Genomic DNA, 14,412 nt, shown 5'->3' with positions numbered 1-14,412 from the left:
GATGGTACAGGAGTATCTCCAAGTAAACATTGACGCCACGACTGTGTCACTGGACCCTTGCTCTTTTTGGGCTTCCAATCTGGATAAATGGCCGGAGCTAGCCACTTACGCCTTGGAGATCTTGTCATGCCCCGCAGCCAGCGTTCTGTCTGATCGTGTGTTCTGCGCTGCTGGTGGTGTGCTGACAGATAAGCGCACGCGGCTCTCCACTGATAATGTAGACAGACTCACGTTCATAAAGATGAACAAATCATGGATCCGAAACGACTTTTCTACCCCTGTGTCATCCTGGGGAGAGTAAAAGCTTGATGATTGGTGAAAATCACCCTACCAACCGTTTTAAGCTTTCAAATTACTAATCATGTTTATCTGTATCTTGGCTGGAAAATAATTTGGGCTTTGTAGCAGTGTGCAGCACTGATCCTATTAGGCCATCTATACTAAAGCTTCACCAGATTTAAAATTAATAATAATTTTTAGCTGCATCTAGCCCGGAAAATAATTTTGGGGCTCCGAGATGCGCAAGACACATAAGTGCCTTCTTGCTGCACTACCTGCAGCATGACCCTCATATTGTCAGAATTCGAAGTAATCATGACTACTGGGTTGCCACACTCTTAGATCCCCCAAACTTTTCGATCAACCTTTTCATTTTAATAAAGACCAAAAAAATGGTCATTTTTGAAATTATAAGCATTAGCAGGTTGTTAGAAACTGAAATCAAACAGTTTTCAACTCAAAACTTTATTCTAGGTGATGTTACATTTTCACATAGGACCCCTTGTTCGAAAGGAGCTTCTGAACTCTCTCGTCCATTGAATTTGTCAGGTTTTGGATGGTTTCTGCTTCAATTGTTTTGCATGAGGACAGAATACCCTCCCAGAGCTGTTGCTTAGATGTGAACTGCCTCCCGCCATCATAGACACTCCTTTTAATGATGCTCCAAAGGTTCTGAATGGGGTACAGGTCAGGGGAGCATGGGGGTCACACCATAAGTTTGTCCCCTTTTATGCCCATATCAGCCAGAGATGCAGATGTTTTATGTGCAGCATGAGATGGTGCATTATCATGCAGAAAAATGATCTTGCTGTGAAATACACGGTTCTTCTTCTTGAACCATGGCAGGAAGTGCTGTTTGAGAAAATCCACATACATTATGGAGTTCATCTTTAGCGCCTTCAGGGATCCTAAAGGGGCCGACAATCTCTCTCCCCATGATTCCAGGCCAAAACATTACTCCACCTCCTCCTTGTTGGCGCTGTAGCCGTGTTTGCGTGGGGTGTCCATCAACCAGCCATCCTCCACTCCATCCATCTGGACCATCGAGCACTGCACGGCACTCATCCGTGAACAAAACAGTTTTGAAATCAGTCTTCATGTAATGTTTGGCCCACTGGAGCCGTTTCTGCTTGTGTGAAGTGGATAGAGGAGGTCGACAGGATGGCGTATGCACAGCTGCAAACCTCTGAAGGACCCTGCATCTTGTTGTTCGGGGGACGTTGGAGGCACAAGCAGCTTCAAAAACTTGTCTGCTGCTATGACAAGGCTTTTTTGCCGCTTCTCTTTCAACCTGACGTAATTGCCTGTAGGAAAGAGTCCTCAATTTGCCCTTATCAGCACGCACACGTGTGTACTGTGAATCAGCTACATACTTCTTGATTGCCAAGACACTTCATCCTGATCATCGCACAATGTTGATTGTAGTCATGCCTTGACCTAAACACTCCACAATTTGTTGCTTCTCAGCAGCCGACACATCCTTTTTCTTTCCCATTTTGGCAGAAAATGTAGGCTGCTTAATAATGTGAGACAGCCTTCTTAAGTAGTCTTGCCTTTCATTGGACACACCTGCCAAACTAATTAGCACAGGTGTCTGCAATTGCTTACAGTGATATAAAGAGCCCTGACACACATCACCATCAATGAGTTTAACTGACAAACAAACAAATTCTTCCCTTATCACTCCTAAACACTTTTTGCATAATAATTTGGAGCACAGTGTACATGTGCTTTTCCACAAAACACCAGTGGTTCACGTAGTGAATCTTACAGTTCTAACTTGCCAACCGTGGTCTGTATGGAGTTGTTCAATAAAGGGCCCAAAATTAAGATAACATAGATGGGAGAGGTCTCTATGAATAGGAATTCCTAAGTATTTGATACCCTGTGAGGGCCAGGCAAAGGGAAAGTTGGACTGGATGGAATCCTATATGGATTTGGGGAGGGAGACATCGAGGGCCTCAGACTTCGCTGCATTGATTTTAAAATTTGACCATGTAACAAAGTGATCTATTTCAGCCATAACAGCAGGGATGGATATATGTGATTGAGTGATATATACTAGGACATCATCAGCAAATAGAGAGCACTTGTACTCGGTGCCTCCCACCTCAATCCACCTAATATTGGGGTTATGGCGAATTGATGAGAGCAGGTGCTCCTTCACTAGGATGTATAAGAGAGGGGACAGAGGACATCCCTGCCTTGTCCCATTGGTGATTGTGAAAGGTGATGAAAATGTTCTGATGCACCTCCTGGGCCTTGGGACACCCGGAGCCGGACCCTTTTTGGTGGATGCTGGTGGTTGTAGTCTTCGTGGCGGCGACCCGGTTCCGTGGCTCAGGGTGGTCAAACCAGTGGCGGAACTATTTATGTGGTTTTGATGTTTAAATGTCCGACTACGCCACCCGTGGATTGCGGTCATAGTGAACCGCCGCTGCAGGGCAGACCGCTGAGGCTGGTGTTGTGGGTGCAGCAGAGCGTAGCATAACTCCCCACGGGAGGAGTATAGCCTCAGGGCAGTGTATGCGGAGGATGGGGGTGATGGTGCAGGGCAGCAGCAGTAACGACACGGAGTCAGTGATGCAGTCCAGGGCCTTTACTCACAGTTCTTATTATCCAGACCACGTCTGCAGGTAACGGCTGCCCACGTCATACTGTGCTCACCAGGTGAGGGGCTCAGACAACTCCCAGATAACTTTGGAGCGCTTCACAGGACCCCCTTTGTGTGTCCTTTGTCTGGCCTTTCTTACCAACCCTTCTGTCCGGCTGCCTCGGGCCTCCTCTTGGTAAACTTGGCGCCAGTTTCCCTGACCCTATGTGGTGCCTTCCTAGCGGGTGTAGCGAGGGGCTGCGCCAAGTTGTCACAGCCTCCGGTTTCTAGCTGAGGGTCGTTTCCTGCCTCCACTAGTTTCGGGGACCGGTCTCCCCCTTTGGCCTGACCCCTCCACGCAGGTGGATTCGGGCGTGTGGTGGCGACTCGCCCGTCCGCACCCCTGGGATCCCTTCATTCCTCGTTCCTGGAGCCTTCTCCGCTCCTCTTCCTTCCTTCTCCCTCTTCCAGGCCTGGGCCTCTGTTACTAGGCCCGCCTCCGGAGCAGAGCTCATGCAGAGCCCCTGCTCCCTGCCACTTCTGCTCAGACTTCTCTGCACTGAACTAAGATGGTGCCCACCTTTTATACTCCCTTCTCAATGCACCCAGGAACTGCTTCCTCCCTGCTCCTGCACTACAGAGTTCCCCTTCCTCAGTGTTCCCTCCCCCCACTCCAGCCAGGGACAGGGACTGTCGTGCCCATCTCAGAGGCATATTGGTCGCCCTGCCCCACGGCAATGTGGTGTAATGCATGCAGGTGTCGGGTCCTGATCCACACTCCATCCTTACCTGAGAGTGAGATATCACACCTCTGGGTGAGGTGCAATACCTCTGTAGCAACCGAGCCCTCAGGGTGCTACAGTTCCATTTATCTTCAGCCTAGGTGACGTATTGTGATACAGGGCCATGATTTTGGCTATAAAAGGGTCCCCTAGACCCCTACCCCAAGCTTTTTAAGAGAATCATATATGGCGTGCCAGGAGACTCTATGGAATGCTTTCTCAGCATCCAACGAGAGTATCTAATTACAAATTTTTAACTGCATCTAGCCCAGGAAATACTTTGTGCCTAGTAGCAGTGTCTGCTAGTCAGCGGATTATCCCGGCTGTTAAGCAAGCTACACCACCTGTAGTTTAGACACTTAATTTTTTCAAAGGAAATGCTTCGGGACCATGGGATGCTCAGTGAAGAGCATCAGGAGGCACCCCAAGGCATAGGGGCTGGGACTGGCAGTAGGATGCCTTGCGGTGGACAGCCGAGCTCGATCCTTATAAAAGCTTTTTAACTGCAGCAGCTTTAGTGGACGCTACTGGAGCTGGAATTACGCGGCTGCTGGCATGAGACTTGCCCTCCAATAGATCCTTGTAAATGGATTTAAAGTGTATTCATTCAAATTAGAGAGACAATTTAAATTAAAAAGCTTAGAGCTGCCTCCACCACAGGGGGGCTCGCTCGACCCACCAGCGGACAGGCACCAGTATTGGGAGAGGGGGGCTGGCCATCAGGGTTCACCGTGGCTCTGGCACAAACCCGGCGACACGGAGGTGGCACGGGCAGGAGCGGACTGGCCGTGTCGGCTTCTCACTTTTTGGATTTTAGAAGGGCATGACATGCCTATATCTGTGTCTCCCCCTCCTTTTACTCCTCCACCTCTTTTCTTTTCGCATGACTATATGTACTTGTCACTTTTCCATGTGTTAGTTATGTCTTCTGAGCAGTTTGTCAGCTTTTGGACACCTTTGAAGGTGTTTTCTATGTGTTTTTATTTGCCTGCCATTGGTTTTAACGGTGTTCGAAGGTGTTCGACGAACAGTTCGGCGAACACACGGGTGTTCGACGAACCGAACCGAACTCGAACACTACGGGGGTGGCTCAACACTAGTGTCTACCTCTAGCTTCTCCTTCCTTCTCTCCATAGAACCTAATGGGCACTGTCATCTCCTCTCAGCAATGGAAACATTTATTATTTACTATGTAACGCTATCATATTCTGCAGGGCTTTACATCCATTATGACGGTCCCCATCGGGCTCACAATCTAGATTCCCTATCAGTATGTCTTTGGGAAGAAACCAGAGACACCGGAGGAAACCCATGCAAACTCCTTGCAGATGTGGTCCTTGGTGGGATTTGAACCCAGGACCCCAGTGCCAACCACTGAGCCACTGTGTTGTCTTCCCTGAATTGAGAGTGAAAAATCAGTCCAGGAAGAGAAAATAAATATTACAAAGTTGCTTATTTTCATTAGACTAGGAACAGATTATATTATTTACCTGGAGGAACGTATAAAGCTCCTCTGGTTCTTCTTTGTCTGATTCCTGTGGTTGGGAGACTGACAGACATGTACCAACATTTAAACAACTCATAAAAAGGTGACAGAAGGATTTTTAGGAAAGCGATTAATTTTCAAGTGACAGTGGAGGTCTAGGTGAACATTGAATGGAATGCACATTGCTTATTACACTCATTATATTTTAATTTATGTTGTGTGTAAATTTAACTCGTGCATGCCTAAAATGTCTAGAGCACATTTGTTAAAGCACCTGTCACATCTTCAAGGTTCAGCTCTGCTCTATCCCTGTGGCAAACGCCCTTTGATGTGCTCTACATAGGTTCTTGGAAGTGTCCTGGCATTCAGTGACATCCTCTTCCAAAGCCCTCTAGGACAGAGCCGTGTGTCTGAATATCGTGACTGTAATGTGTTTAGTTGCCGTTTTGTTTACAGTTTGCACCATCCAATGTTTACTGCTGCATTCATCTTTGTAAACGCCTGTGATTTCTACAAACGTCTGATCTGCTGGTTATCCACTGCTTGTTATCTGCTGTTTATCCCATAATTTGCTGTAAGTATCACAAACAGATATTTAGAGATTATTCAAACTATATTGCAGTCATCTTTGCAAACTCCTGTGATTCCTACAAACCTCCAGACTTGCTCATTAACCACTGCTTGCTACATGCTGGTTCACCCATTGAGGAGACAGGGGGTCTCCCGTGGGCGTAATACTACTCAGACAACACAGGGTGAGGGTAAAAGAGTATGGCAATACTTTATTGAACCACCAAACAGACAATAAACAGATAGAACAGTCCAAGAAAATACACAAGATGGTGCAAGTTACAGAGTCTCACCCTTGCGCTAGCCCGCCGGAAATAGAGCAGTGAGGTATGTGGCCAAGTGACCCAACTGTCCCAACCTGGATTTCTTCATGACGTTTGAAAGTTCACTGATTGTCAATGGAGCAGATCTGTATTCCTCTTGAATGAGGCATGTGTTCTGGTTGCTGTCCTTTAGAGAGTCTCTCTCATAGAGAGGCCTATATCCCTTAAATAGTTCACAATTGTCCTTTCAAGCACACATCCACAGGTCTCGAGTATCCACAACTCTACCCCCAATGTTGACTGGCAAATACCCTACAATGGTATTTAACATATCTAGCAAACATTCATTGTTCAAAGAGCCAGAGTCCCTGGATTGCCAAACAATACATTGTAGGAGCTGATATAAGATGTAAATAACTGCCATTCATCAATTAGCAAATATCAACTCAAGAAATCAACATTCAGGTTTATACAAATAATCTGTGCTGATCAACCAAAGAAGAACACAAATTCAAAAGTCAACATAAAAGGTGTATGGCTCCTGTCCTACTGAATGTATGTATGGCATAATTACGAACAAAAAGCTGTGTTGTTACACCCATCATTTGCTGTAAGAATCACAAACAGATATTTACAGATTATCAAAACTGTGCTGCAGTCATCTTTGCAAACTCCTGTGATGCCTACAAACCTCCAGACCTGTTGCTTAACCCTCTACTTGCTATGTGCTGGTTAAGCTATTGTTTGCTGTAAGCATCAAACACTGTTATTGGGAGTCAATTCAAGTTACATTGCAATCTGCTGTGATTCCACTAACTACATCCTGTTGATTCAGACCTACTTTTTTCTCTTCATCTTGGTTCTGTGTCTTCTGGTTGTTCAAGTCCTTGCGGTTTTGCTGTCCCAAAGTCCTGGGTCTGCAGGTCCACCCTGACTTGCAGCTTTATGAATTTACCTCACCTGGTGTGCCTAACCACAGTATCCTGTAACTCTGCCAAAGATGTGAGCAACATACCAGGACTTTTTTTTGCTGCAAGCAGTATATAAAGGCCAGAACCAAGCACCAACTCCACTTGAGTGCAAGTAAGAGATGGAAGCAAGAAGGGAGATAGCTGCTGTCTTATGTCAAAGGACATATTGATGTAACATCGGTCTCAATGAAAAGGAGCAGTCTATGACAATTTACACTTAAGACTTGCTATCAAGGCAGTGTGCTAACAAAAGTAGCTGCTTTGAAACAAGCCTTGTAAAGAGGACCCGTCACCATGTCAAAAGTGGACAGTTTTTATGGTAATTTATTCAAACTGCTCCCATGAGTATTCTGGTTTATGTTTTCTTATTTAAATCCACCATACGGTTTGAGAGATAAAGTCCTTTTATTTAGTGCAAATTTTTTATGGTCTTTATAAGAAGGTGTGCATCACAGGATAACTAAGCTTATCTGCTAATGACACGCCCAGGAGGATCCTGTGAGCCACACCCCCTTTAAATCAAAATAAGCACTAAATAAAAAGGCCCATATCTTTGGAACCGTAGGGCGGATTAACAGAAAAAGAACAACCGAGTACTCAAGGAGGCAATGGGAACAAATCAATAGCAAAAAAAAGTGGCCACTGGAGGCGGGTCCTTTTTAACTTTTAGTATTCTGAGCACAGAGTGATCACACAGTCTCTCAATGATTCTCAAAAATGATTGACATATACAGGTGCTTCTCACAAAATTAGAATATCATCAAAAAGTTAATTTATTTCAGTTCTTCAATACAAAGAGTGAAACTCATTATATATAGTCATTACAAAGAGTGATCTATTTCAAGTATTTATTTCTGTTAATGTTGATGATTATGGCTTACAGAGGCTGTTGCGCTCGCACCCGGACTGACTGGAGTGAGCGTGGTTAGTGATCCCACTGGACCATGAACCGAGGAGTGCCTGGAGGGGCGTGACTAAGTATCAACCCGGTCCGACCAAGGTCACACGGCGGCTCAGTCGACTCAGTGAACCAGGGAGGAACCGAGCAGAGGGACCAGATGCTACTCTAGGTCAGACCCCGGTCACAGCTGTTGACCCACACCGGGGAATGCAGGAACAGGCAGGTTAGACTGGCATATAGACAGGCGGGTACTGGCTGGCACAGCTGGTATGCAGACAGGTGGGCACTGGCAGGCACGGCTGGCATGCAGACAGGTGGGTACTGGCAGGTAGGAACGCAGGCAGGATAGGAACCAGTACAGACTGAGATACGGGAAAGGAGCCGCAGGTGCGGTAGATAAGCAGAGCAGAGCAAAACCTGCAGGTGCGGTAAACAAGCAGAGCAGAGCAAAACCCGCAGGTGCGGTAAACAAGCAGAGCAGAGCGAAACCGCAGGTGCGGTGAACAAGCCGAGCAGAGCGAAACCGCAGGTGCGGTGAACAAGCATGGCAGAGCAAAACCGCCGGTGCGGTGAACAAGCGGAGCAGAGCAAAACCGCAGGTGTGGTGAACAAGCAGAGCAGAGCAAAACCGCAGGTGCGGTGAACAAGCAGAACCAGATACACACAAGGTACTTACAATGAAGTAGCGAGTGTACACAAAACTCACAAACAGAAGTTCAGAGAACGAGTTGGAGTTAGGTGCAGGTTCAGACACTGCAGGAAAAGAGAAGGTTCGGGCATAGAGACAAACAGGTAACAGGCTAGGACATCGTTCAGACAGGAACTGAACCAGGAACGAGCCTGGGAACTCAGCCCCCAGGGTGGAGGAGACAGACTAGAAGTCACAGATACAGGTAACAGGCCTGGGTATACAGCCCACAGGGGCGGAACAGACAAGATACAGGACAGGACCTGGCAACTCAGTTGCAAGGAAAACACTGAAGAAAAGTGTTGCTCAGGCACCTCCTACTGGGTGGAGGGGGTTTAAGTATCCAGTGACTCACAGCAATAGGCTGGGGAGGCATTAAGACTGAGCACACTAAGTTTAAGAATCAGGCAGTAACAGAGCCGCTGCCCTAAGCAATCAGACAAGAGACATGCACACATCAGGTACTGGAGCAAAGTGTGCAGCACGGACTGATAGGTAAAATGGCGGTCTTGCATGGTGGGAGGTGGTAAGCCATGCCAGCACGCCGCCAGGGATGTTACACAGGCAATGAAAACACAAAAGTCTTTATCTCAGTAAATTAGAATAATTAACAAAAAACACCTGCAAAGGCTTCCTAAGTTTAAAAGGTCCCTTAGTCTGTTTCAGTAGGCTCCACAATCATGGGGAAGACTTCTGACTTGACAGATGTCCAGAAGGCAGTCATTGACACTCCACAAGGCGAGTAAGTCACAAAATGTCATTGCTAAAGAAGCTGGATGTTCATAGAGTGCTGTATCCAAGAATATTAATGGAAAGTTGAGTGGAAGGAAAAATTGTGGTAGAAAAAGGTGCACAAGCAACCGGGATAACCACAGTTTTGAAAGGATTGTTAAGAAAAGGCCATTCAAAAATTTGGGGGAGATTCACAAGGAGTGGACTGCTGCTGGAGTCATTGCTTCAAGAGCAACCACACACAGATGTATCCAGGACATGGGTTACAAGTGTCGCACTCCTTGTGTCAAGCCACTCATGACCAATAGACAATGCCAGAAGCCTCTTACCTGGGCCAAGGAGACAGATCTGGACTGTTGCTCAGTGGTCCAAGGTGTTGTTTTCAGATGACAGTAAATTTTGTATTTCATTTGGAAATCAAGGTCCCAGAGTCTGGAGGAAGAGTGGAGAGGCCACAATCCAAGCTGCTTGAGGTCTAGTGTGAAGTCTCCACAATCAGTGATGGTTTGGGGAGCCATGTCATCTGCTGGTGTAGGTCCACTGTGTTTTATCAAGACCAAAGTCAGCGCAGCCGTCTACCAGGAAATTTTAGAGCACTTCATGCTTCCCTCTGCCGACAAGCTTTTTGGAGATGGAAATGTCATTCTCCAGCAGGACTTGGCCCCTGTCCACACTGCCAAAAGTACCAATACCTGGTTTACACACAACAGTATCACTGTGCTTGATTGGCAGCAAACTCGCCTGACCTTAACCCCATAGAGAATCTATTATAGAGGATCTATGGGGTATTGTCAAGAGGAAGATGAGAGACACCAGACCCAGCAATGAAGACGAGCTGAAGGCTGCCATCAAAGCAACCTGGGCTTCCATAACACCTCAGCAGTGCCACAGGCTGATCGCCTCCACGCCGCATTGATGCAGTAATTGATGCAAAAGGAGCCCCGACCAAGTATTGAGAGCATTTACTGAACATACATTTTGGATTTCAAAATCATTTTTCAAGCTGTTAAAAAGTATTCTAATTTACTGAGATAATGACTTTTGTGTTTTCATTGGCTGTAAGCCATAATCATCAACATTAACAGAAATAAACACTTGAAAGAGATCACTCTGTTTGTAATGACTATATAATATAGGAGTTTCACTTTTTTCCATTGAAGAACTGAAATAAATTAACTTTTTGATGATATTCTAATTTTGTGAGAAGCACCTGTAGATGTAGCACAAATTAAATCTAATCTCTGAAACAAAAACACACCTTTAATCCCTTCTGGAGATGCCAAGTCAAATATCTGGAAATATTTCTCTGTGCTGCAGGGAGGTGCAGCGAAGAACCAGTTTTATGAAAATTTAGATACTGGTTATCTCGTCACAGCGATTTATCCGGCTAATGATTTTTAAACATGTTAAGACAAAGCCAAGAATGAGTTGATATTTTAATCATCGCTTCCAAGAATTTCTATATATTTCTAGAGGCAGAGTGCTGACGAACAAATATTATGCAAAAAAAAAAAAGTTCCAGGGACAAGTCGGTGATTGAGCTTTTCTAACCGTGAGTGACCCTGTTCTCCACAATGTTGCATCTCATGACATTGTCACTGTCATCTTAATCTGTGTCTTGCTGGTAACTGTGGACCCACTGAGCCACGGACTAGACTTACCCTGGAGGGGCTAAGTGGCTACCTGGTTTTCACTAGAGCCCCTGATGGTGATGTTAAGTTTGAGCTGCAGATATCCGGCAGGTACCAATACAGGGCAGTCCCAGATTCTGCAGCAGCCGACGCCAAGGATCAGGATCGCAGACATGCACTCGGAGTCATTGGCAGGACAGGATTTGGAATCCCGGGTAGAATGGATATCGAAGACGTTTCAGACAGAACAGGATCAGGTTCGGACAAAACAGGAAGTTCAGACAGGAAGGACTCAGGGTTTAGACGAGAGAGGTACTGGAACAATGGTAGAGGATGCAGCTGCAGGTTCAGAGAGGACGGATTCAGCATCAGGTTCTGGCAAGATGGGCTTAGGAACTGATCAAGTTCAGACACGACGGGTTCAGGAACAGGGACCTGACAGACTAGTGGGTACAAACACTAACTAGAAACGAATGTTCAGGCATTTACCTAGAGGGGAGGGTGCTTTAAATACCTGATGCCTTCCAGCTATAGGCTGGGGACATTGCTGGAGTGCGCGCTCAGCCCCTTTAAGAAGTGGGTTTGCGCGCACACGCCCTAAGTGCACTGTGGGGAGACCTTCACAATGTGCATAGGCCCTGAAAACAAGAAGCTGCGAGGGTGAGTATGTCGGCGTCCCTGCCGGGGAGAAGGAGAGATACCATGCAGGGACGCCGGCGTTACAATCTGCCAAGCCACACATGCTTTTAATTATTCCACCAATATCCTGTCCATCATTCCCCCTCTTTTCATCCTCCTACTTTCAGGTTTAGGACTTCCTTTGGATAGGTGCAGCAAAAGAGAACTAATAAGGCTGATAATATGCACAGCTAAAAAAAAAAAAAAAAAAAGTGTACGCCATTTAGGATTTTCTTCTACCCAATGAAGTCTGAAATACTGGCTGGTTCATGATATAAATCCCCTTTATTATCCATACAACATGCAGCACTTTGCACTTATCTCCCCCCTAAATTCTTTTTAGACTGTCAGCTCTTAAGGGCAAGACAGACTAAAGTGTCGTTGACTGTGCTTTTGTGCCCACAAGAAAAAGGCGGAAATTGACAAAAAAAAAGGCCAGCCAAAGCTTAAAGTGATACCATCTGCCTCATTACAGCCAAGGGCACCTTCAGGGGGTTCTGCCCGAATCCTATTTTTTAGGGCTACAAGTGAGTGGTGCATCCTCTTTATAATGCACTGCTGAGTATATTATTGTAACTATATTTTGATTATTCTACAAGTACATTATGCTCTACCTCCCCATTATCTGGCCCTGATGGCGAACCTTTTTGCAAATACATAAAAGGAATTATAACAGTCTAAACGATATCCAGCCCTCACATCTTCTTAAAAGAATTCCTTTATTGATCCAGTAGTATAAAAAATATATATATATATATAAACATATATATAAACCCAACAGCACAAAAATTAAAAAAAGCTGAAAAGAAATATCCGCTGCGCTCAAAGGCAACATGTTTTAGACGTACATGGTTCTTTGTAAAGGAATTATGTGGAAGACAGAAGCGGTATATGGAACCCAATGGCTAATGGGATGACACAAGTGGCCCTAAAGAGTGAAAGTCGTTCTTTGAACTAGGCTTCTGCATGGAGTACAAAACCCAATAAAGCAGAAGTCTTCTCTTCTACCTTCAAAGCCCCCAATAAATCATGTAGGAAGTGGACAACTCATTTAAAGAGAACCTTACAGTTCCAGAGATATGAGCCTTTGGTGGTAATTTTTATGGCACTCGGGGTAATAATGCAGAGCAGTCCTAAAGACAAACCCACAGACAATCCTTAGAGCAACACCCCCATGGTAAATACCATAACTTTAGAACCGGATGATGGACTAAAAAGAGAAAAAAAGTAAAGATGGAATACTCAGGGAAGCAATAGGAATAAAACAAGAGCAAAAACTTAACACTTCTGTTTACGTGAAAACTCTTTAAATTGAGAAAATTGCAGCCGGACAATGAAAAGTTGGTGGTAAGCTTTGATTTTTTTTTTTTTAAATTACAAAGGAAAAACAATAGAACTTTTAGTTGATAAAAGTAAAATGACAAAGTTTTAGTAAATTTATACAACATTATAACAGTAATGACTGGGTAGTGCAGATCTTATGGGGACACATAAGACGACCTCAGTAGGAGGATGCCTCATTACAGATTTTACATCGGGGGTCCAGTACTCCCAGAGGTTAGAGACAATCTCTTTAATATGAGAGCTTCCACAGGAATTGGCAAGTCACCGTGGGTTAGGCTCCTGAGATCCCCGGCAAACAAGAAGCCGCTGCAGTGTTGCATGGTGACCAGATAAATGACTAGGTAATAATTGCATGGAAGCATCCAAAGTCAGAGCTAATGCTTATTACCACATCTCCATCTCGCCACTCAAGTCTCAAGTGGAGGACCTAAACCAAAATAGTTATATCTTTACCATATGTTAAATATTAAAATTTATATGGTGTCAACTAATCCAGGTAATGGAAAATACAATAGTCCTCATTTTCAGCTTTGTGCATACGATGAAGGATTGTACGTAGATCCTCCAAAGAGAAGTGATTATAATTTATTCTGTCGAGAGCACCTAATATTTCTACGGAGAAACTTGTGAAGCTCTTTCCAACTAGTTTCTTGCGCTCTGCAATGTGGCAGAAGTTCTCCTCCCCAAGTCAAAGGAAGCGGAAAGAACGGAGACTGTGATACGGGACAGAAAGGGGAACCGGGAGGCTCCAGAAGATGTCCCGCTCCTGGATAACATTGCACATACACATCCTTCTTGCCATACTTTTCTGCCCGGGATTTTGCTTCCCTAGCAAAGAACAAACTGTTGTAATTCAGGTCTTTATCTCCTACCATAAAGAGAATGGGGCCTCTGGCTTTCTCAAGGGGAAGTATAGCGTCCTGGTGTTCAGGTTTCCTTGGATCATCCATTGAGTTGGTAAGACTGAGGGATGCAAAGTCTGTGATCAGAATTCCTTCCACTTTGTAGGGTATGCCATTCACAAGGAGATCACCATAAATTAAATTGTTGCCGTTCACAGCATTGGTTCCATTGATGCATATTGTAGCAGTCACCTGAGGAAGGTAGGATGCCATTGCCAAAGCTATCTCAGCTCCTTTACATATAGCGACCACTCCAACTCCATCACCTGACACCTAAAAAGTAGAATATATTGTGACATTATATATAGGTGTATGATATGGGGGATATTGATAAAGAAATTGTCTTAAGGCAGTTCATAAGATGTTAAAATGATCATTCCCTGAAAACTATCTCATCTTTAAAAATTGTATCTTCAAGCCATGTATTTTCTCTTTAATATCTGCCACCCCGGAAATATAGTCTGGTAAGATCAATGTCTGGCCATGTCATACATTCATTGGACTATAGAGAAAGTAACTCTAGACCGAGGTACTTTTTGGATGATCCCCTTATATTATGTCATGTGCTTTAATAATCTCAATTGGACAACCC

The 14,412-nt window shown here is 44.9% G+C and overlaps 1 protein-coding gene across 2 annotated transcripts in view; it reads right to left on the bottom strand.

Moving 5' to 3' along the window:
- Positions 1-12,915: 12,915 nt before the first annotated feature.
- The window catches only part of LOC141270551 (acyl-coenzyme A amino acid N-acyltransferase 1-like), a 30,471-nt gene continuing 28,974 nt past the window's right edge, over positions 12,916-14,412 (bottom strand). For both annotated transcript variants that reach the window (XM_073680624.1, XM_073680614.1), the window contains exon 4: positions 12,916-14,093. In XM_073680624.1, the coding sequence (XP_073536725.1) occupies positions 13,497-14,093 (597 nt within the window). In that variant the 3' untranslated portion in view covers positions 12,916-13,496. The remainder of the gene's footprint in view (positions 14,094-14,412) is intronic.

This window comes from Phyllobates terribilis, unplaced genomic scaffold, assembly GCF_046119375.1.
Source record: "Phyllobates terribilis strain yellow unplaced genomic scaffold, ASM4611937v1 Scaffold_1__5_contigs__length_1240528914, whole genome shotgun sequence".
Lineage (NCBI taxonomy): Eukaryota > Metazoa > Chordata > Amphibia > Anura > Dendrobatidae > Phyllobates > Phyllobates terribilis.
The sequence above is the reverse complement of the archived record's forward strand: the minus strand, read 5'-3'. Positions and strand labels throughout refer to the sequence as shown.